The 24666-nt window shown below is 47.7% G+C and overlaps 1 protein-coding gene across 6 annotated transcripts in view; it reads left to right on the top strand.

The window, feature by feature from the left end:
* SMARCC2 (SWI/SNF related BAF chromatin remodeling complex subunit C2) overlaps positions 1-24666 on the top strand; it is a 501863-nt gene that overhangs the window by 126437 nt on the left and 350760 nt on the right. For all 6 annotated transcript variants that reach the window (XM_085600307.1, XM_085600305.1, XM_085600303.1 and 3 more), the window contains exons 7-10: positions 6835-6904; positions 8116-8191; positions 8769-8900; positions 23129-23244. In XM_085600307.1, the coding sequence (XP_085456433.1) occupies positions 6835-6904; positions 8116-8191; positions 8769-8900; positions 23129-23244 (394 nt within the window). The remainder of the gene's footprint in view (positions 1-6834; positions 6905-8115; positions 8192-8768; positions 8901-23128; positions 23245-24666) is intronic.

The raw sequence follows: 24666 nt of genomic DNA, 5'->3' as shown, positions 1-24666 counted from the left end.
AGGCCGCACTCCCCCTCAGTCCAGGCGCTGCTACGAGGGAGGGAATCCAGGCAGGTCTACCCGAGCAGCGCTCGGTGGGCCCGCAGGGCAAGGCAGGCTCCAGGCGCAGTCGGGTCACAGTTACAATCCTCCCCCTGCGCCGCTGCCTTACAATGGCAGCCGAGCTCCCGCTCGCCCCAGGCTCCGCAACTCACCGCACTCAATCGGTGGCAGGCTGGTCTGGTCAGGTAGGAACACCCGTGCTCCAACGCCTATGAAGCGGCTCCTCCTCTTGGCCCCAAGTCGTGGCGGGTCTGGATCCTTCTGTGAGCTCCTGTCCGGTATCGCCGCTACCCCGGCCGCTGGGAGAGCCCCGCCAGCGGCGCCCAAACCCCGCAGCGCCGGAATGGGCCTCCGGCGGGGCCGCCATTTTGTATCAGCAGCGGCCGGCCGTGCAGAAACCGGCCGATGGCGGCTCTATTCGTGAGACCCAAATATGCCGGAGCTCAGCAAGAGGTGCAGAGAGTCCCCAGCAGCGAGGAACGGAGGCAGACGGCAATAGATGGTGGCAGATGCAAGGCGGATGACGGAGGGGGTCCGGGGCACTCTGAAAGTGCAACCGCCATCTTGATGCCTCAGGCCACGCCCCCGAGTGAGGGTTCTTTTATAAACTAAAGTTTTACTCCTTTGTTTTTGTTCAATGCATTAATTTGTATTCTACTTGGATATACTCCTTTTACCTGAGAGGTATTCGGCTGCTCGGGTGGGGACCCTATGATGAAGCATGTCACCAACTAGGTTGGTGAGTGAGGGTTCTTTTATAAACTAGAGTTTTACTCCTTTGTTTTCATTCAACGCATTAATTTGTATTCTACTTGGATATACTCCTTTTACCTGAGAGGTATTCGGCTGCTCGGGTGGGGACCCTATGATGAAGCATGTCACCAACTAGGTTGGTGAGTGAGGGTTCTTTTATAAACTAGAGTTTTACTCCTTTGTTTTCATTCAACGCATTAATTTGTATTCTACTTGGATATACTCCTTTTTTTTGTTGATTCTTTAGGGGATTGGGAGTGGTTCCACTATACCCTTTCTCTCTTTGTGTTTGAATATCGACTCAGATAGGATTCATCACCAAATAAGACAGAAAATGTTAAACAAATGATCTGCGTGGTAAATCAAGTAGTATGAACAGTGTTCCATTCACCGGCCACAACAATGTGTTCAGTTTTCCATTTGAGGTACAACAAACCCTCTATTCCCACTATCCCCATCTGGCAGTCAACAAAGCCACATCAGAGTCCAAACAGTCATGGTAGGAGCTACAACAGGATTCAAATGTCAGGGAGGAAGCAAATTGTTTATATAAAAAAAACAAGGTACGCACAAATAAATCTGCTTATTCAGAACTGAATGGAGCATTGACATGAGACTAAAGTACTATCGAAATAGTCACGGGATGATCATCTCTTATGTGAATCTTAAACCCTTTCACCAGTAAATCCCAAGTCTGCGCTGTGAAATGCTCATTCAGGCCTTCCTCTCTCTCCTCCCTATGTAGGTATGTGCTTTGAGACTAAAGCTAGGGGAGTAAAACCATGCTCCAGGTCTCAACAGTAGAAGGGGTTATGCTTTTCCAATTAATTGTGATATTTCAGTTAACTAGAAGCAATGTAAGATGAAGATTTTGGTGGATACTTCTTTAATGGTGAATTTTAACCCACTGTGACGTCAGTGGGTTTTTGGAGCCCCTTAAACGTCTTAGAAAGCAAAGTCATATCCTCTGTATCAATCATGGCTGGTGCACTCCAGCTAACATATTAGGTCCTGGAGCATCACCTGCATTAGGGATTACCGGATGCTTAATAGTTCTCACTGACTTGCAGTTTGGATGGGGGTCCGCAACTTGGAGTACAGTCCTGACAGTAGCAGCTTCAGTAAAGCATCAAAGTTTAAGCTCATTGTGGGAGGAGGCCAAGGCCAGAGTAACTAAGGTACAGCACACTATTTATGAAGTCGGCGATAAAGCTGGCAAACTTCTGGCCTGCCTGGACAAAAGGGAACGAGCTGGGCGGCACAACTGAACTCCGTAGACTGGGTGGCGATTGCGAACCCGCAAGAGATCGTGAATGCATTTGCACTTCGTTATGAGACAATATACACTCCCAAGGCCGAGACTACGCAAGAGGAGAATCTGGCATTCCTCAAAAGATATACAGATGCCCAAACTTGCACCTCACGAGGTTCAAGCCTTGGAGACAGACTTGACACCTGACGAACTAACGCGAGCCATTAATGGGCTCCAGTCGGGGAAAGCCCTTGGTCCCAACAGCATCTCCGTAGAACTCTGCAAAAAGAAAGCTTGCAAACTCACGCCGCATTTACTCAAAATTTACGAAGCCAGTCTCGGTGGGACTGCTTCCCAGGGATCAGCGTATCGCGACAATTGTAGTAATTCCGAAACCCAGTAAACCCCCACAGGAGTGCTCCTCTTATCAGCCAATCTCGCTGCTGAATGCAGAAGCCAAAATACTCGCAAAGGTACTGGCAGCTAGATTCCAACCATTCCTTACCTCTCTAGTACATCCCGACCAGTCGGGCTTCATGCCAGGCAGGAACACAGCACTTAATCTCCGACGACTCCACATTGTAATGGCCCTCATACCCACTATTGAGGAGGAGGCGGTCATACTCTCCTTGGGTGGACGTATGGCTTTTGATCTCGTCGAATGGCCCTTTCTTTTCGCAGTCTTCAGACACTTTGACTTAGGCCCACAATTCTGTGCCTGGATCCAACTCCTATACACGCAGCCTCTGGCGCATGTGGTGGTCAATGGACGAGTCTCGGACGATTTTCAGCTAGGTCGCGGGACAAGACCGGGTTGTCCGTTGTCGCCCCTCCTGTTTGCTCTTGTGCTGGAGCCGCTTGCGGCCTGTATTAGGAGGGGCCCTTTGATACGCGGGCTTGGATGGACGGAGGGATGGGAGGATCGGATCTCCCTGTATGCCAATCTTACTTTATATGGCATCGCCCAGATGATCAATAATTGTAGTACTAGATATCTTCGCGTCCAATGGCAGAGTTTCGGGCTATGCCATTAACGGGGCCAAATCGGTCCTTTACGTGCTGAGGAGCCCTCCTCCGCGGCTACCTTCAGGCTGCCTGATACAGGTAGCAGACAAGGGCTTTAGGTATCTTGGACTATATATCACTTCCCAACCAGCACATTTCATTGAGAGGAACCATTCAGAACCCTTGAAAAGGCTCCGACAGGATGTGAAACACTGGCACTCTTTGCCCCTGACGCTTCTGGGTCGTGCAGCCCTGTGCAAAATGATGGCACTCCCCTGGTTTCTATATGCCTTGCAGAATACTCCATTCCAGGTTCCCCACTCTTACTTTAAAGCGATTGACGCAGCAGTAAGCCACCTTCTCTGGGACGGGAAGCCGGCTCGAATAGCCATGCCCAAACTGGTACGGGGCTGGTGTGATGGGCGGGATTGCCCTACCCAATATTAAAACATACTATTGGGCCTCGCAGCTCATTGTGATGAATCAGTGGTTACATGCCCCTTAAGACGGACCTGCCCTTCACATGGACAGACATACTCTGGGTGCCGAAGGCATTCGGAGTGCACTCTACAATAGATCCCGTACAGGTACAATACTGGGGCCTACCGCACATACGGTACACATTTGGTTTACTGCGCTCCGAGTGCTGGGTTGGGAGGGGATCTTAACGCAGTACACACCACTTTGGGACACCTGACTGTTAGGTAGGCTCAAAAATAGCAAAGGTTTCGCCCAATGGGACCTCATAGGTATATCGAGGATAGGGGACCTCTGGCGAAAGGGTGGGGTTGTCTCCTTTTCCCAGCTTCAGGAGACATATGAGATGGCATCGTCGGGACACTACCGATACCTACAGATTAAACATGCACTCTTGAAAGCTATTGCACCAGGCACTGATCTCCCTGAGTCCTCGCCACTTGAGGACAGACTGTTGACGCATCACATGACCAAAAAAGCCATCTCCCTGACGTATTGTAAAATTGTAAATAACCAGCTGGATCCCACGGCCGCCCTTCGTGAGAAATGGCAGGCTGAGCTGGGGGAATTGAACGACACGGACTGGCAGGACGCGCTAGCATCCCCACGCGAAGTGGCAATACCCACTAAATTGCAACTTGTGCAACTCAAAATATTACACCGAACATATTGCACGAGAACATCACTACAGAAAATGGGTAGAGCCAATAACCCGTTGTGTCTGAGGGGCTGTGGGACATGGGTACCATCTGTCACACCTTGTGGGATTGTCCTAACATTATGCGCTACTGGGAGAGTATCATGGATATAATCACACAGGTTTGTGGACCCACTGTCTCCCAAGAGATGTCTCCTCAACATTTGGGAACCGACCGATCTTAACCATGCAGCTCAGGATTGGGCGACTTTGAGTATGATGAAGAAAAGTTTAATGAACGTGGCCACCAAAAAGTGTAGGTAGATCCTATTTAGACCTGACGAATTGCCATCTAATAGATTAATGGGCACGAAAAATGTTGACCTTCTGACAAATGCATAAACTTCACATACTTAGAGTGGAGATACACGCTTTGTTTTACTTTTAACTAGGGTAGGGGCCACGTTCATTAAAATTTTCTTGAGTGGACCATCTCCCCTATTTTACTCCTCTTCCCTACACATCACTATCACCTACACTGATTTAGGGCCCTCACACGCACTTCACCCACCGGTATATGGAATAAAGATCTCCGCCAAGAAGGCCCCATCTCGGGTGCCGATCGGGTATTGCAGTGCCGACCCGATAAGGAGCAGACCCGATGATGAAGCAAGACACCTAGCTGGCTGGGTGTGTGAGGGTCTTTTTCCAAGAGGAGAAGTCTCTTCTCCCCACTCCTGTAACTCCACACTCACGTGTAGAGCCCATTACAAAACACACTATTGCCTGCTTTTTACATTAGGAACTAACGGATATGTATGCTGGACCTGGATAAAAAACAGTCCGTTTTCCCCTCCCTTTGATTTACTGAATACTGTGTGTATAACAGGGGGGGGCAAATGTGAGATATGAACAATGCAAACTTAGAATGGAGTTGTATAGGTGATCGACACAGCTGTGCATTTTGTACAATATTTTAATTTTGGATTCCAGCAATCAGTACTACTCATTGTAAAAAAACAATAAAAATGTTTTTTAAAGAAAAGTTTAAGCTCAGCAGGTTGCCCAGAGTGCTTCCTCTGGACCTTGCCAAAAGCCAATAACAAATCCACAAAGTAGGCATACAGGTTTGGTTGTCCTCCCCAATTCTATACTGCCAAACCAGGTGGTTCAATATTAAAACCACACTTTGGCAGGATCATATGCTGTTAACCCAATTCATTAATTGCTATGAATTTTTATTATGTTAGGTCCTGGTTTCCAGAAATGGTACCACGGTTTTTGGAAAGATTTTACCTGCACTCTCCAGAAGCGCAGACAGCTTGTAAGAAACCTGAGTAGTATAAACCACTTAGATGTGAACATCTTAGAACAGGAAAGTGGGAGATTAAAAAAAAAATTGGCTGAATGTATTTTACCCATTGAATCCTATTGAAGAAAAGGCAATTTATGCGGGAGACTGCTAAAATAAAACCATTTTTGGCTTAAAAAAATCAGTCTCCTGCCTGAATCGTGTCTGACATGTATAAAACATGATGGTGCTAACTGCCCAGCATTCTAGTATCCTGCCAATAGAAGTACAATTGTTACATAATTTCAAGAGCGGCGCATACCACCAAACAAACTGACATTTGCTTTTCTTTATATAATAACCCAACTACGAACTGATGCAAGAGAATTGCCTGCTATTTGTATTAGTTTCCATCCCCATTTCAAAATATTGTATGATTATTGTGGTGTAAGAATGCTTCTAGAAGTGTACGGCAAGGATAGTTTCACTAATATTGGATTGTGTCTGAAATGTTACTGACAAAGATTTTACCCCCTAGTTAGACTGTCTTTAGTAAAGTTTTTAGTGGCACAACCATGTGTTTCTCACACACATAGTTGTTTCGTCTTGTGTACACATTACCTTAAATTATTGGATGGTTTTTGGGTACCCTACCCATATCTCTCTGTATATTGGACTAGTTGGAATTCTGACCGGCCTGCCCTCGGACATGGAGATCAAATATGTCTGAGTTTTAGTAGATCAGAATTTTGGATGTATATTTATTGAGGTACATGTAAGTGAACATTTATGAGGGATTTCATGTAGTAAAGCCTTTCTGTAGTAACTTGTATATTACAAACCAAGCTTTTCTGTGGGTGAAGAATGATGGGCATTGCTCCTTTCCTGACTTTTAGCCATGTATCTAGGAAGATGCACAGGGGATATGTACCTTGTCTTACATACCAATGACAATCAAACCTTCTATTTTAAGCTGCTTTTGCAGCTAAACACTCCTTGTAGAAAATGCAGTCTAACACACGCCCTTGTGTACGCACATTGCTTCTTTATGCAGCCAGTTACATAGGAGACTTCTCTTTAGACTTTCAAATGTAGGCTAATATATCAGACTGCATCCAAGACTGACCTTCTCCATGTGGTTTAAGAACTGTATGTCTATATAAATGTTTACGTGTAGTTTCCAGATATGATTTAAATTTCAGATTCAGCTACATTGTGATGGTATGTACCTTTACTGCTCTCTCTCCCACATTTCCCTGTCTTGCACCATGTACCAACACTAAAAACTTGGACCAGTGCTGTGGTTGTTATTGTTTTGCTGTCCTTTATTTGTCATGGGCAGCCCATCTAACGTGCCATTACATTTTCCTTTAATAGAAGAATGGGTGCGACCAGTCATGAAGCGAGATAAACAAGTCCTTCTACATTGGGGTTATTTCCCTGACAGGTAGGTTATGCCACAGCTCTATCAAGTTTTCATCTCACAGAAGTTTGACTTTGCAGTGATTTAGGCCTTGATTTCGAGTTAAGTACTTTTAGGTGTGAGTATACCGGGTGGTTAGAACTAAAGTTTCTGGCTCGTATCCTTGCACCTACTGCCACCTATTTCAATTTGTTGTCCCCACAATGAGAAAACATGAGACCAGTCATTACTAGGTACTTTTCCGCACGGGAAGTCCCCATTTTAGGGCCAATTCCATTCCAGTTTTACTGGCTACATTTTCAGGATGCTACAATCAGGCCAGATGTTCAAACATCTAGAAAATCTAGTTGTGGGAACACCTTCTTCAGGCCGCGTGGGTATGAAGTGGGTAAGGAGACTTGTATAGCATCTCAGTATAGCGTTGCCAGAGTTATTTAAAATACTGCTTTGTCATCCTGGCCACAGCTACATCATGCGTTGCTCAGATGTGTCCAAGAGATTTGGTAAGTGTGCCCCAATAAACCCCTGCTAGTTCACATTGGGTAGCCACGTTAGTTGGTTCAGAATCGGAGTGGAAGATCTGTGGTGAGAGAGACAAATCAATATTGTCTGTAAAATTGCTCCTTTTGTTTATAAAGACGACCACAAGTATTTAAAAACAAAGGCCAGGATCCGAAGGAGAGAGCTGAAGAGAGTCCCAACTAGACAAATATAGATAGATAAAGGAAGTGCTAAGGACCAAGAGAAACAATGAAATGGAGCTATGGAGACCTGAATGGGAGGAGAGAAAGGGGGTGAAAGAGGAATGGAGAAAAGTAGATTAAGAGAGGAGCTAAATCTCTGGGACAGAGTGAAAAAAAGAGACCTAACCGTAAAGTGAGACAGACACCTAGACAGAGAAAAGGAAGATAATCTGGGACTGAGGAAATGTGGGCAATCTACATATGGGGAGAAACAGGGCAGATAGGGCTTATGAGAGCATCACAGAGCAAGAAGTTGGGAGAGAAATTGAGAGTGACCTGGAAAAAGGGCAAACGCACAAGAAAGGGCTAGTTTAGATGGTGAATGAGAGTCAAAGTGAGAGAAGGACTAACGGTGAGGATAATAGAATAAGAGAAAGAAGTGGAAGAAAAGGCAGACAGCATGGTAAACATGACGGACAAGAGGGGATAGTATTGGAGAGGAAGTGTGGAAATTATAGAGCCTTAAAATTGGTATCCTCATTCTTCCCTTAGTTACGACACTTGGATTCCTGCTAGTGAGATTGAGGCTCCTGTGGAGGATGCACCAACCCCAGAGAAACCTCGAAAGGTAACTTCTCAGTATTCCTGCTTTAATTTCCTGGGAGCTCTTTGAAATCCTGTCCAGGATTATGTTGTGTTTGACAAACTACACTTACTATTTATGTTGGTCTATATCCCCATTAAGATGCAATGATACTTGAATTAAGAAGCTCCTGTCTCAAAGCCTTGAGTCTTAAGTCCAGAATTTAAGAATCATTTCTCATTGTGCTGCTTTGTAGCTAAATAGTAATCTGTCCTAGAGCTCGGAACAACCGCTGAGGACCTATCTTGCTTCAGAACTGGGGTTCACTGCAGGCTTTTTTTGCCACGTTTGTGAGTTTTCTTCCTTCATGTATCCAATGTGGCACTTGCATGCACAGCTTCATTCACTTGGTCAGCTGTCTGCAAGTTCTACAAAATATGGCATCTTAGAATAGACTCCTGCATGTATCAAGTAGTAGCACACGGTGGGAGGGGGGCAAGATAACCTTCAGAGTCATGATCCCTTGGCTAGTGTTAAACTCCTGTAGTCTTTGAGAGCATTACTTGTGTCATGTGTGCTTGTATCTCTCTTGTGTTGACCAATGTGCTATACTTTATTCCAGGTTCATGCTAAATGGATCCAAGATACAGATGTCTTCAATGAGTGGATGAATGAGGAAGATTATGAGGTTAACGATGAACGGTGCTCTCTCCCCCGTCGTAAGAAAATCTCTGCCAAGACTCTGATAGATGAGGTAAGAGTTCTCTACAGCAACATAGTACATTGTCTTACCAGATCCGTAAAAAGCAAATTAACTCACATCACGGACAGGCCAGTACCTTTGGAGAACCTACAGCTTTTAATGATATAATTCATCTGAGCCTTTTTAAAGTGCATACCACAAGCTGAATTGTCCCCTGGCTAATTTGATGATCGGTGGTATTATTGATTGAACCGTTGGTCCTTTTTCCCCCCTCACGCAAGGTTGATGTGTGGTATATACTCTGCAGGAATTCAAATTGCTGACTTGCTGGGTGTGACTTGGTAGCGCAAAATGGAAACCACACTGCGAAAGGCTTCCAAAGGGCTCCTATAGAATCCTTTGTTATCCTGAAACCATACAGCCATCCTTACCCTTTTAACACCCCACAAATGGTCCCCTTCTGTCGGCACACTGGAGTTGATAACCTAGGTGGCTAGTGGAGTGTTGGACGCCCCCACACTGTACAGCTAGTGTAAGGGGCTCCGACATCTTGTCCCTGCACCTGGGCCACTTGAATTTTACAACCTGCAGCTAGCCAGCGCCTGGCTAGCTTGTCTGGTCTTGTTGCCTGCAGTGGGGTGGGACTGGCCAGGTAGATTTGCGATGCTGAATGAGGTTAGGCGGGAGGAAACACCTGATGATGGCAAATGAGGCAGTTGGCGATTTGATTTACTCTGTGGAGTGGAGTACCAGTCTCCTAATGTTGGCAAGGAGAGGGGCAGCTGAGCCCTGCAGACTGCATGCTCTTGGTGTGAATGCTTAAGAGACTCAGTAGGTAATCCTGAGGAGTGTCTGTGTTTGACAGTCCTGATGTGCGGCAGTCAGGCAGGCTGGCATAGCACCAGTGAGAGTTGTGGGTCATTCTCTGTTACTCCTCCCTCCCATGAGATCCTCTTTTTGACTTACTGTGGCTTCCCCAACCCCTGCCCTCAATCGTGGCAGTGTTGGGGTTAAGGGCACCACCAACTTGAGACTGACGATTTTCTTTCCATCTCCCTCTGTCCTACCCCAACATTCTGGATTAATGGCAGCTGGTGATTTTAAAAAATGGGGAGGGGTTGGCATAAAACTTCCTCTGAATTTCAGTGAGCGAGCAAAGTGAGTCTCACATCCTCATAGAGGGTTTGACGGGGGTAAGCATCCTAGGTTTGTGAGAAAGGGCACTCTTTGTGCATGGTTGCCCCCACTTTTTGCTGAACTGCTGTTGTGCTGTGACTGAGTGCCCTGGGCTCCTGCCAATCCAGTACCCAGGGCCTATGTTCTTTTGCTAAAACTGCATTGAAAACAAAACCCAATTGGCACCTCTGGCCACAGGTCAGCCCCTGGTAAATGATGCCACAGGTACCCAGGGCACGGTGACCAGGGAAGACCTCCAAGGGCTGCAGCACTTATTGTGCGACCCTTAGAGGTCCTGTACAATTACACTCACACACTGCCTTTGCAGGCTGCATGTTTTGGTGCAGAACAAAGTGAAGAGTCGACATGACACACATCCCTGTGTGACATGCCTACAACCCACTGCCCTGGCATAGATCAGTCACCCTTCTAGCTTGGTGCACTATACCAGTGGTGTGGGTACAGGTGCATGAGCCCTGTACTCCTACAGTGTCTAAGTCCATTCTTAGATATTGTAAGTGCAGTGCTGCCATTAAGAGTATATGGTGCTGGGAGTTTGTCATTACGAACTTCAGCACCATAATGGCTACACTGAAAACGGAGAAGTTTGGTATCGAACTTCTCGGCACATTAAACCCACACTCCAGCGTGGGATCTAATGAAAAATGCACACAGAGGGCATCTTAGAGATGCCCCCTGAAAAACGACCTACCACTAGTGTCCAGGCTGAGTGGCTGCTTTCAGCTGTCACCACCAGACCTGTTTCTGGACCCCTGGGTCGAGAGCCTACTGCTCTTGGGGGGCCTGGAACAATGCACATCCTGGGACGAGGTGCCAAACCTCCCCCCCCCCCCCCCCCCCCTTCCCCAGGATGGGCAGGGTCCACTTGCTGCCTTCGTGAGCTTCCCCAGGCCACTTGCTGCTTTCAGCAACTAGTCCCCACTGGTTCTGACCCCCACTTTGGGCGGGCGAACCTGCGGGAAAAACAAGTGAGGAAGAGAGGTGTGCTCACCTCTGCCAACTCCACCCCTCAGGTGGGGGAGGCAAGGTGAAGCACAACTCTGTCCCCCGCCATCTTGCAGATGGGGGGGGGGACCCAGCCAACCAGGGAAAGGCTTATGCCTCCCTCCCACTGGAGGGTGGCGTACTAGGGGATGTACCGACCCCACGGAAGGTACCCATTGGTCCCAACCTTCTTACCTAACTGTAATGCCCCTAAATCTAGTATTTAGGGGCACCCCTGAACCTTGCTTCCTCAGACAAGAAACCAGAAGAAGGACCGAACAGCCGTGCTGAAACTAACAAGAGGAGGACGCCCACTGACTTGGGCCCAGCCCTAGTTTGCCTGTCTCCACCTCGAACCTGCTCCAACGAAAACCCGGTGTGTCCTGCAGCCAGCAACCTTGAGAAACCCGAAGTACCTGCCTGCCTTCCATCCCAAAGACTCTGTCTCCCATGAACACTGGATTTGTTCATCAACAGACTCCAGCTCCGCAAGTCTGCACTTCTCTGCACTCGACGCCCATGGCCCGAGTTAGAGTGGACCAACACCAAGAGGAGGTTTTCCCGGCGATCCTGACCCGAGATCCGGTAGTCCCCCGACCTGCCTCAAGCCTCCAGCAGACGCCTGCAACCTCAAACAGGAAGGTGCCCCCCCCCCCAAACGCACCCAGGAGCTGGTAAGAAGATCCTTCCCTAAAAAGTACCCCTGCACCCGACGCCCCATTGCCTTGGGTGGCCCAACAGACGGTGCCTAACCAACCCCCAATGTGGTCGCACCCAGAATACCTTCGTCCCCGAGCCTGCAGTGTGTTTGCAAACCGGAGACTCCCCATTGAAAGCTACAGGCACCCGACGCCAAAACAGCACTCTGCACCCAGCTGCCCAAGTGCCGCTGGGGTGCACCTTTTGTGCTGCCTCGAACCCCCATTTGCCCTGAGCTTAAGTCCAGGATCTTTGCTCCCACAATCGAGTAGCCTGCTCGTCAGCAGCCACCAACCGTAGGCCCCCTATCCCCATTGGATAACATTTGGCCTCCGCACTCTGCACCCGACCGCCCTTGTGCTGCTGAGGGTGTAACAAGTGCATCCTTGACCCTGGGGGACCCCGGAGACTAACCCCAGAATACCAACTCCTACAACAAAGTACTTACCTGTTAAACAATAACACTATTTTCCTCAATAGGATAACATTGACTGTCTGTGAACGGTTTCTGTGTGGAGTTGGAAAACCGAAGATATCCTTTTAAAATTGTACTAAATAACAAAAACGCTTTTACTCACCTGTTTACAGGAAATGTCCCAGTGCAGTATCCAGGTATACTGTATTGTGTAAGAAAAGTAATCTGCAAAGTAATCTACTGGTCATTTTACTAAAAAGCCTATACGAAGTATATGTACTGTATTTCCAAAGCATTGCATTATCAGTAACAGTACTGTAATCAAAACAAAGTGCTTATACAATTGCAATTCAAACTGTGTTACAACTGCATTATTACTGTTAAGTATTTATTGCTGACCTGTGCCAGGCTGCTTGGTTCTAGAAAATAAAATAACTAGAAGAATATTTATATACAAAAACAATGTGTCTGAAGTTCAGTCTTTGAGTGTGTGAATTCATTTGCTGACTGAGTGTGTGCAACAAATGCTTAACACTATCCTCTGATACAGCCTTACTGCTCGACCACACTACCACAAATAGAGAGTGCTATCTACTTTTACCTCTGCCTACCTTTGGGGTTCCACTGGACTCTGTGCACACTATACTTCACTTTGGTATAGTAAATACAGAGCCAGCTTCCTACAAGAATGATGAAAAAGAGGTAAAATACTGCATTTTAAACCACATTTTCACATAACTTGCTAAAAAAGCCAGTGTGTACGTACACTATTTCAGTACTTTATGGTGTACCATTTATTCACCCAGTTTCAAAATTTCCTGTGGCGCCCCATCTGTTGAACATTACCCCTAATGTGCCAGTGCCAGCATCGGGGGATGAAATAGGCCTCCTTGAGGCCAGGAAGTACTTCTGATAGTCCAGCACTGGTATTTTGGCACAGATGTAATCTATACCAAGAGTTGTATTCCAGGGCCTGTATTTGCCATGGGTGCCCCTTATATGCCAAAATCTTCCTCCAGTATGACAGTGCCACAATGTCGCCATGTGTGCCCCACTAGAAAAATCTAAAATATTGTGGCAAACTCATGAGCATAACACAAGCCCACACATCAACTCTCACTCTCACAAATTCCCCCCTCACTCATTCCTCACATGCCCTCTCACTTTCCCTCATTCCGTTCATACTAATTCATTCTAACTCCCCATTGCTCATTCTCACTCACCCACTCTTTCACTGAGTCTCACTTTCGCACACAGCTTTCGCACACACTGACTCACCCTCACTCAGATTCAAACTACCTTTTATGCTCATTCTCATTCAAACATACTGTAAAAGAAACTGATTTTTTGCAGGTTTGCCCCCTTGTTGACTACTAGGTATTAGTGCAATGGCTTTGAAATGCCTGGAGGGCTGGTAAACAGGGGGCTCACTACCTGTTCCCTGACCCTTAAAATGGTAATTTTTTATTTGATGTGCCCCCATTTGGCATACCCCATTTTACTTGCAAGTCCCTGGAATGGGATGGGAGCTCCACACACCAAGAGAGGGTTCCTGCCGTTTTAGAAGTGGGCAGAATGGTACATCATGGGATAGTCAGATTCCACACTTCGCAGGAAGCGAACATCCGGAGGGAGGGAACCTAGTAGCCCATTGGCTACTAAATGCATCCTACCCTTAGGGCATTTTCTGGGCATAAAAGGTGCACCCCTTGCACCCTGAACTCTGATCTTGACTGTACCGGAAGAAGGACCGAAGGAGGACGGGCCCTGCTGCACCATGGCACTGGCAAATAAAAGCTGCACCAGTGTGGTCTTCCTCTGCTGAACCTGGTGAATAGCAAAGGAAAGAGGAACTGTGCCTGCTGTGTCCTGCTCATGAAGTAGTTTACTCCAGAGCCCAACTGAAGCAAGAGACTCCAAGAGTCACGTGGCCAAGCTCCTGTCGCAACACAGGGCAGCAACAGCTGAAGAAGGCTGCTAGGGTGAGTTGGTGTCCAAGATCTTCAAGCCGCTGTTCCTTATCACTATGCAGCACAAGAAACAGGACCCGATTCTCAAAAGTTGCAACCGAGTCCGCTGGACTCAAGAGAGTCGTCGGAGTGTAGCTTGGTTCATCCACCAGACAAGTTAACGCCCTGAAAAGGATTTGTTTGTAACCACGATACCGGACAACTGGTAGTCCAGTGGCGACTGGATTTCTGCCTGGACCGAGAGGACTCGAGAGGTTGACCCCCATGGCCAGGACCGCCACACCAGGTACGTGGACTGAGGAGTAGCCACAGGAAGACTCCTAATTGACCACATCACATCTAATGCCTTCTTGAACATCTTCAGCATCCTGTATCCTTTAATCACAACCACTCCATAGGAAACTACAGCAAAGAGATCAAAGTCCCTACTCCTACCTCCAAGGTAACTTCCTGTGGACCTTGTTGGCCCCAGAGTGGCTCCGTACTGGAGATGGTCGCCTAAAGTAACTAAGTAACTGCATTGACACTTGCTCAAAGTTTTTCTTAAAGTGTCAGAGTTGCTGAATTTGCCAATGCTTGTTCGAGATTAAGTCAAAATTGCAAATTCCCCTTCATTCCTAATAGATTTTAAAAATACTTAGAATTTTGTAGGATGGCATTACTTGTTGGTAGTTTTGCCAAAAATGGCTTTTGGCAAAAAAAATAGTTTTGTTTGTCTGCTCAATACGTACCCAACTGCTCGCGCAGATAGTAGGTAACTGTTCTTTCAAACTCATTACTAATGTGTCGGTGTGCAGCAGGGGTGCGCCTTCTCTCCACTGCTCCTTTCCTTGATGGAGAATATCGAGCACAGAATAGGGTCAGGGATTTTGAATGGCCTCCAGTCTACAAGACCTTATCTCTCTGTATGCAGATCATTTCTTTATGTTCGAGGCATGTGGGCTGCTGAATTCATATCTGTGCATAGATCGCCGCCTAGTGTTGGGTCCGGATGTTTGCACGTTGTTGTCCTGGAAGAGTCTTCGAAGTATCCTTGGATAGGTGACTCCTCCCCTGGACTACAGTGCGCATGGGCATCCTCTCCATCCTCAGATTGTTTTTTTCCGCCATTGGGTTCGGATGTGCTATCTTAGCTCAAGTTAGGAAAATATTTTGTCGAGGCCAAAAGGCCTTTAGTTCGCGTCGGTACTGTTTATCGATCGGTTTTCGATACAACCTTGTTAGTTTACTAACTTTCAGCACCGACTTTTTTCGCATTTACCTGTTCATCGACTACTTCGACGATGGAATCGAGGACGCCATTCAAGAGGTGTCCGGTATGCAATGCGAAGTACCCACACATCGACGTCCATCCGGTGTGCAACAAATGCCTTTCGCCGGACCACGACGAATCGACATGCATGGCCTGTGCCCGGTTCCGTTCAAAAAAGACTCTACGGAATCGACGAGCGGCGAGACTCGAAGCGCAGCACGCGGCACCGGCCCCAGCAGACATCTTCAACGAGGCCGAAGACGTCGAAGAATTGGAAGTCTTACCCTCCAGTCCCGTTTCCGAACACGGATCCGGATCGGACGAAGTCGACGAATCACTCTTCCACAGAGGTGAAGACGACACCGAGGTAGGAGACGACGAGGAGGCCTTAGGGGCCGAAGAGAGTAGCTCCAATGATGAACAAGGCCTACCTGTTCACACCGAAGAAGGCCCAGTTCCACGGCCTATGGCTCCGGTCGAGGGATCGCCTTCGGGCCTTACCCGAGATCCATCCCGCAGTTCTTCGGCCCCGCCCTCGGGCCCGGCCTCGGACACCCAGCGGCAGCCATTACCGCTTAAACCAGCTGGTTTCCCTTCCATAAAATCGAAACCGAAAGCTGCTCCGGTTCCAACGAAACCGAAACCGAAAGTGGCGCTGGTCGGATCGAGGCCTTCCACGCCTTCGACGCCAGCGCGACACGTCGACACCGACCGCACCAAGAGAGACTTCGGTGCCGAACTTGAAGCGGGCGACGTCGGAGTCGAGAAACGGAAAAAGGCCTTCGGCGCCGACAAACCTACTCGGCTCCCGGCACCGACGCCACTGACACCGAGGGCTGCGCCGCCTGCTGCGCCTCGCATCGCTCCCTCGACGACACCAAAGCCTCACGCATCGAAGACGTCGACGGTCATCTCCGCACCTCGACTCGATGAAACACCGGCGCCGAAAAAGTCCACGGCCGCCTCTATGAACCTGGTCGGTGCCAAAGCCTCAAAGGCGCCCCAAGGACGACCTGGTGCGACACAAAGCAGCAAAACCAAGGCTGCCCTCCAGGACCCGTCGGGTTCCGGTCCGATCGAAGCTCCGGCAGCCTCTTCGGTGCCAGCCAACATTACCTTTGGCTTGCCTCCGTCAACAATCCCGAAAATGTTCCAACTCAGGACACGGGTCACCCAGACTACGATTACACCTGCTGAGACGTCTCCGTCACGTGTCATCGACGCCAACACTGGCAGGATGATTCTCCACGAGCGAAGGATAACTTCGGAACCACCGTTGGACCCTTTCAGGATCCCACTAAAAAGGAAGCTGCCTGTAGAATCAGAACCTCTCCTTTATGAACCTTTCCACTCATCCTACCAGGATCCACAACTATTCTCCCCCACACGTTCCGACACGGATGCGTTGGAGGACTACATGGATGACCAAGTCCCCTACCATGGAGACACAGACCCTGATGACCAGCAGGACCCTGATCACACTTGGGGCGACCCGGTAGACCCAGGTGCACCTCTCGATACACAGGACCCACAACTCTATGGGGCAAAAACATCTCCCACAGAGGATACTGCAGCCTTCAACGCTCTTATTGAACGTGCTGCCAATAACCATGGGGTGCAGCTTCACTCTGACACCGTCGAAGATGACTTTCTTATGGACACTTTCGCATCCTCAGAACGGCATGTAAAGACTCTGCCCATGTTGAAAGGAGTCCTCAAACCAGCCAAGGACATTTTCAAGGAACCCACCAGGGCACAAGTGATAAACCCCAGGATTGATAAGAAATACCGATCAGCACCTGGGGACCCTACTTACATCAAGGACAATTACCACTAGACTCCATTGTCGTAGCGAATGCTCGCAAGAGGGCACACTCGCAAACGACAGGTGACGCTCCTCCCCCGGACAAAGAGTCCAAGGTGTTAGAGACCTCTGGCAAGAGAGTTGCCGCCCAAGCAGCCAACATATGGCGCATAGCCAACACTCAAGCGCTCCTTGCTCGCTATGATAGAGCGCACTATGACACACTCGAGCAAATATTCCAACATCTCCCTGACCAGTTCAAGGAAGGCGCAGAAATGCTCATCAGAGAAGGACAGCTACTCACGAATGCTTCCATCAAGTGTGCACTAGATGCTGCAGACACGGCTGCCAGGGCCATAAACACAAGCGTCATGCTGCGACGACATGCCTGGTTACGAATCTCAGGATTCAAGCCTGAGGTACAAAACAATATCCTCAACCAGCCTGTCAACCCCGACTATCTATTCGGGCCAGAGGTTGACACCACCCTTGAAAAGATAAAAAAGGACACGGACACTGCAAAGTCCATGGGCGCTCTCCAAACTCAGTCCTTTCGGAGCGGCTCCTTTCGTCGCCCCGGAAACAAGGGAGCAGGTAGAGGACAGGGGTCACAACAAACATATAACAAAGGCAATACACAGACCACCTACGATAAAAACACCCGGGGTGGATATCGTGGCTCCAGTACGAAGGGCAGAGGACGCGGCTACGGCAACACCAGGTCGTCCCCCAAGAACAAGCAGTGACGCCCTCTCCCTTCCTCCCGACCACATAACACCTGTCGGGGGAAGGCTACAAAGGTTCCTGTCCACGTGGAACTCAATCACCACGGACAGGTGGGTCAAAGATATTGTAAAATACGGTTACTGCCTGGAGTTAACCTCCACTCCACCCACAATACCACCAAGAAACCGTCCTATGTCCTCAGAGCACTTAACGCTCTTACAGAAAGAGGTGCAAAGTATGCTTCTAAAAGGCGCTATAGAGGTCGTACCCATCCACGAGCAGGGTACGGGGGTGTACTCCCTCTACTTCCTAATTCCAAAAAAGGACGGGTCACTCAGACCTATATTAGACCTGAGACCCCTGAACCAGTACATTCTTTCAGAGCACTTTCATATGCTCACTCTACAGCAAGTCCTTCCGCTTCTCAAGCAGGGAGACTTCCTGGCCACACTGGACCTCAAGGATGCGTATTTCCACATACCCATCCACCCCTCACACAAAAAATACCTCCGGTTCACTGTTCAGGGGCAGCACTATCAATTCAAAGTCCTTCCCTTCGGCGTGACAACAGCGCCCAGGGTTTTCACGAAGTGCCTAGCTACAGTGGCAGCACATCTACGGAGGCAGCATATACACGTCTACCCCTACCTAGACGACTGGCTCGTTCAAGCAAAGTCAGCCCAGCAATGTGCCGCCACATGTCCCGCACCATTCATCTCCTCCACAGTCTGGGATTCTCACTAAATTACCCAAAGTCCCATCTCCAGCCCGCACACGTACAACAGTACCTAGGTGCGACTATAGACACTCTGGCGGCCACAGCTCAGCCAAATTTAGTGAGGATCAACAGCATACAACTGCTGATCTCCAAGTTCAAACCCAATCACTCACTTCCAGCGCGAGTGTTTATGCAGTTGATAGGCATGATGGCCTCCTGCATCTTCATAGTCCCGCACGCGAGATTACACATGCGCCCGCTTCAGGAGTGCCTAGCACGTCAGTGGAATCAGGCTCAAGGACAATTGAAAGACCTAGTGTTGGTGAGCGGTCGGGCATACAACTCTCTGCATTGGTGGAATCCACAAAACCTTTGCAAGGGCCGACCATTCCAAGAGCCTGTCCCACAGATAGTACTGACAGCGGACGCGTCTCTCCAGGGATGGGGAGCTCATGTACTCCACTACACTGTGCAGGGCCTATGGACGACACAACAAAAGAAGATGCACATCAACCTTCTGGAACTGATGGCAATCTTCCTGGCCATGAAGGCATTCAAAGTACACCTATGCAACAAGGTCGTGTTGATCCGGACGGACAACATGACCGCAATGTACTACATACAGAAGCAGGGAGGAACACACTCTCCACAGTTGTCTCATCTGGCTCAGAGCATGTGGAAGTGGGCCATTCAGAGGAACATGTTCCTCATGGCGGAACACCTCCCTGGCAAGGACAACCAGGTGGCGGATCTGCTCAGCAGACACAGCCACCAGATGCACGAGTGGGAGCTACACCCATCGGTACTCCAACCGTACTTCCAGCAGTGGGGTCATCCAGAGATAGACCTATTCGCGACAAGCGAAAACGCAAAATGCCAAAGCTTCGCCGCCAGGTTCCCACATCCGCAGTCGCAGGGCAATGCGATATGGATGAACTGGTCCGGCACATTTGCGTACGCTTTTCCCCCAGCGCCGTTGATACCGCTGGTGGCTCGCAAACTCAGACAACACTCCCTGACACTCGTCCTAGTTGCTCCAACGTGGGCATGCCAGCCGTGGTACACCACCTTCCTCGAACTTTCCGTGGTGCCGCATCAAAGGCTGCGGATCAAACCCGCGCATTTGACGCAGAACCATGGAGAGATTCAGCACCCAGATCCGCAACAGCTGAACCTGGCGATCTGGCTCCTGAAGTCCTAGAGTTTGGCTATCTCAACCTGCCACCTGACTGTATGGACATCATCAAGGAGGCCAGGAGACCCACTACAAGGGCTTGCTATGCAGCCAAATGGAAAAGGTTCGTCATTTATTGCGGTAATAATGACATTAACCCGCTGGACGCATCCATCCAAAACATCATCTGTTACCTCTTACACCTATACCGATGCAATCTGGCGTACACCTCTATACGTGTCCATTTGACCGCAATATCAGCCTATCTGCAAACCAGGCAGCACCTCTCACTATTCAGAGTGCCTGCCATCAAAGCATTCTTGGAGGGACTCAAACGAGTCATTCCACCAAGCCACCCACCGGCTCCAATGTGGAACCTCAACTTGGTCCTCACACGCCTGATGGGTCCACCCTTTGAACCTCTATACTCATGCGAGATTCAATTCCTTACCTGGAAAGTAGCCTTCCTGGTAGCGATTACTTCCTTAAGAAGAGTTAGTGAACTCCAGGCACTAACCGTTCAAGAGCCATTCATACAGGTTCACGCCAACAGGGTCGTACTACGTACCAACCCCAAATTCATGCCCAAAGTAATATCGCAGTTCCACATGAATCAAACTATTGAACTGCCCGTTTTCTTCCAAAACCCACATACTGTCGCAGAAAGGGCACTACATACACTAGATGTACGGAGGGCCCTCATGTACTACATCGACAGGACTAAACCCTTCAGGAAGACAAAACAACTGTTCGTTGCCTTTGCCCCACACCACAAAGGTAACGCCATCTCCAAAGCAGGGATAGCCAGATGGATAGTTAAGTGTATTCAAATCTGTTATCAAAAGGCAAAACGCACATTAACTATTCCACCACGAGCCCACTCAACGCGCAAGTTGGGGGCTTCCATGGCTTTTCTAGGAAATATTCCCCTGCATGATATATGCAGAGCAGCCACATGGTCCACTACACACACATTTACAAAACACTATTGTGTAGACGTGCAGTCAAAACAGCAGGCAGCTGTAGGACAGGCTGTTCTCAAAACACTTTTTCAGACCGCTGCAGCTGGCACTGGTAGCCGCCGCTAATAGAGGGCACTGCTATGTATTCTATGCACAGATATGAATTCAGCAGCCCACATGCCTCGAACTGAATATGCTACTTACCAGTATGCATCTGTTCTTGGCATGTAGGGCTGCTGACATTCATATCGCCCTCCCTCCTCCCCGGCGCCTGTAGCAGCTGCAGCTCTCAGAATTACTGTATAGCATGGTCATCACTTTCTGTATCTACTCCATCACTGCCACAATGGCGAAAAACAATCTGAGGATGGAGAGGATGCCCATGCGCACTGTAGTCCAGGGGAGGAGTCACCTATCCAAGGATACTTCGAAGACTCTTCCAGGACAACAACGTGCAAACATCCGGACCCAACACTAGGCGGCGATCTATGCACAGATATGAATGTCAGCAGCCCTACATGCCAAGAACAGATGCATACTGGTAAGTAGCATATTCAATATGTTACTTCTCTGTGGTCATCTGGTCTCTTTGTGATGGACTTGCTGAACTACTTAGAAAACAATCCCGAACTCATTAATTTGGCTTAAATCGATAATGTACTCAGTCCAGGGCCCAGTAACGGAAACACAGTGGATTCCTGAACTGTGACTGGAAGCACAGGAATTTCGTTACCTGGGTGTATTTGTGTTTCATGTAATCTGACCTTGGCATGATCCGGTAATATTGTTCAGATGTAAGACTCTTGCAAGGATGACCTTGACCATTGTAATCCAGTGCTGTTATTATGGAACGTACGACTATAGTCAATATGATCTCCCTCCTCAGACGGATCTATGCCTTCCAAAATGACCCGCTTTCTATACCCGACTCCTCCTTTGACAAGATTGTGGTGCTGGTTAGATACTACTTCTCGGAGATTAAGGCCTATGGGTCTCTATAACCAAATGCTGCAAGTTGCAATTTTTATAATTGGTTGTGCATGATGGACCATGCTGCACAACTGCTTATCAACAATGACTGGCAGTCTGACCGAGCTATGGCGAACATAAGCCTGTCACATTTTTCATGTGGGTAAAAACCTTTTAATCATTTGCCTTTCTCAACTTGGCTGTTTTTTTTTCAATTTAGAGGGACTAATTTTGGGCGATTTACTGGCCCTACACCATTAATGTTGAAACCCAACTGTGGGCTGGCACACAATTCCACCGGCAAGCTTCTTTACAAAGTTTCCAGTTCGGACACCTTTGGCATATTGGGAGTCAAAAGTATTGTGCATCAGACTCACTTGTGCTCGTTTGCAGAACTCCAACAAGACTTTGAGCTTCATAAGTGACAGTTTATTGTGTATTCACAATGGATGCATTCCTTTTCTCCCTATCTGTGCAAACCTGACCCCGTCCCAGACTCAAACCTGCCAGAGTCCAAACACATGACACAGTCCCTGGGGCTCAAAATGATTTCCCAGATCTATAAATCTCTGGTTACTGATGCCCCTGACACTTTCTTGACATTGCATGCTGTGCCGGAGGTGGATTTAGGAGAGTTATGTGAGCAGGATTGCCATTCAGCGGAAAGAGAATTCTTCCACACAATATGGACTTTTCCTGTTCTTCATTACTTTTGAGGATGTGACAGGGGCACTCTTGAGGGCTTTGGAATGGACAGTCCCTCTGTCCCTCAAGCAAGCTATCTTTTATATTCTAGAGGAAGTGGACCCTAATGGCTAGATGCCTTTTGACTTTAAGACTTCTATTGGCAAAGAAAGGCACTGTTCTGCACAGACGGAGGGCCTGATCCCAATTGGGGCATGAATAGGTGTATGTTCTTGAAGAAATCTACCTGCGAGGCTAGATACTCTAGTCATAAGCACAAAAGAATCTGGGGCCCATTGCTGTTGCACTTGAGCTCCTCATGAATGTGAGCAGTAGCTTATTATGCATAGATTGTAGGTAAATTAAAGTAACAGATAGAACAGCTGCTTAGATTATCATTCCTGTTATTTGTATTTCAAAAGTGCTTTCAATATATGGGCTTTTGACCAAGTATCTTGTTGTACTATGACCCCTGAATGTCTGATACCCATCATATTGTCAAATTCCAAACCTCAATAAAAACGAGCTTGCATATTACACTCTTCTTTGTAGTTGGGTGCTCAACCATAGAGTTGCTGTACCAGGCATATAATATCCTTTGAATCAATGGCTTTATTTAGCTTGGCATTAGATGGAGGCATTGCCATCAATTAATCTCTAGTTGCAGACTAAACGTCTTCGCTGGTCTAGAGACGGCACTATTTTCATTTTTTTTTCTTTTGCAGGTCAACAGTCCAGATTCTGACCGAAGGGACAAAAAAGGTAACAACTCTAAAAAGAGGAAGCGCTCCCCTAGTCCTTCACCTCCTTCTGATGCCAAGAAGAAGAACTCCAAGAAGGGGTAAGTAGACATGGTTTTTTAATATTTTGCCTGCTGCATTACGGCTTCTTTATGCAATTTTACTTTGAAGCTACAGTATTTCTGTCGTGGGATTTTCTCTTCTACCCATGAACAATACAATATGTCAGTGCACGTCTGAGAACGTTAGAACTGTTTTTGTAACTTGTTATTTGCGAAAAACTACATTTAACAAATGTCTGTTGGGGGCAACATTTTCCAATTCCTTTATTTTTTTATTTTTATGATAAAACTTCATCCAGTTACAGACAAGTCGTATGCTACATTTGACATCAAATCACCACTGTTTTACCCTTTTTCAGTGAACAAGTAAAGGGAAAATACAGGCTGTAACTTAGGTAATGCACTAGTACTGACATTGCACCTTTAAAACTTAAGCTGCCAGCTTCCCATCGTACTCTGCTGTACTTTTCGTGTAATTCTGCAGCTCACTGAGAAGGATCTCGGCACACAACAGCTTTTCACAATGTTTCTTTTGACTAAAAATTATTTTTTTGGCTTCTCTCTGTGCCTTTTGATGTTTACATTATACTGATACATTTTGTTTTTCGTTTGTTATGAAAAAAATTTTTTTCCTTGTACCCTGAAGTAGTGTCGAGCCATTATGCATGCTTTCTGATAAATGTCCTTCTTATGGGGTGAAGAACTCCTGAAATGTGCACAATGTCTGCCTTTATGAACACATGGCTTCAGAGAGACACTGGGGAGGTAGGGCAAGTATCTCCTAGGTTCACTACTTCCAGTAGGGACACTGAGCCTTCACACTCCTGATCTTCCCTGGGTGTGACCAGGTATGACCCCACTCGAATTCTAGAACCTTCCCCCTCCCAAATTAGTACTTTTGGGTAAATGCTCCCTCCAAAATAACCCATTGCTATCTTTTCTTCTGTAAAATACAGTTGTTGATGGATACATCAACTTGCAGATTCTTCACCTTTTGAATATTCAAAGGCACCAGACTGAATCTGTAAGCTTTAACCACAGCTCTCCTGCACCTATAGGTTGCGTCGGGTCCTGATTGACATCAGTTGCAGCTCGGATGTGACATTAGTGGAGCTATGTATTGCCACCTCAGCATGCCTATGTTAGTTCCCTTTTTACGTGCCCTTCATGTGGATACAGACCTGCTCTCCGTGAAGTTTGTTCCCAAAAAATAATTTTGCATTGCTTTAGTAATGCAACACCTAAAGAATTTGGCTTTAAGCCCTGCCATAGACAGAAGTCCATTTCTGACCTTCACAAGGTCTTTTGGCCATGTTTTGGGGTGAAGCAAAACTGCAAGCTATGCAACAAAGTCAGCCTCATGCACACAAAGGTGGTTAACAGAGCAGTAGTCAAGTTTTGTAGCAAGCATGTCCATGAGTGGGTGACTTGTTTTCTCTAGAGCGCTGGTTCCAAATTAGT

This window comes from Triturus cristatus, chromosome 4_2 (assembly GCF_964204655.1).
Source record: "Triturus cristatus chromosome 4_2, aTriCri1.1, whole genome shotgun sequence".
Classification (NCBI taxonomy): Eukaryota; Metazoa; Chordata; class Amphibia; order Caudata; family Salamandridae; genus Triturus; species Triturus cristatus.
Note: the sequence above shows the minus strand (reverse complement) of the source record. Positions and strands in the feature narration are given on the sequence as shown.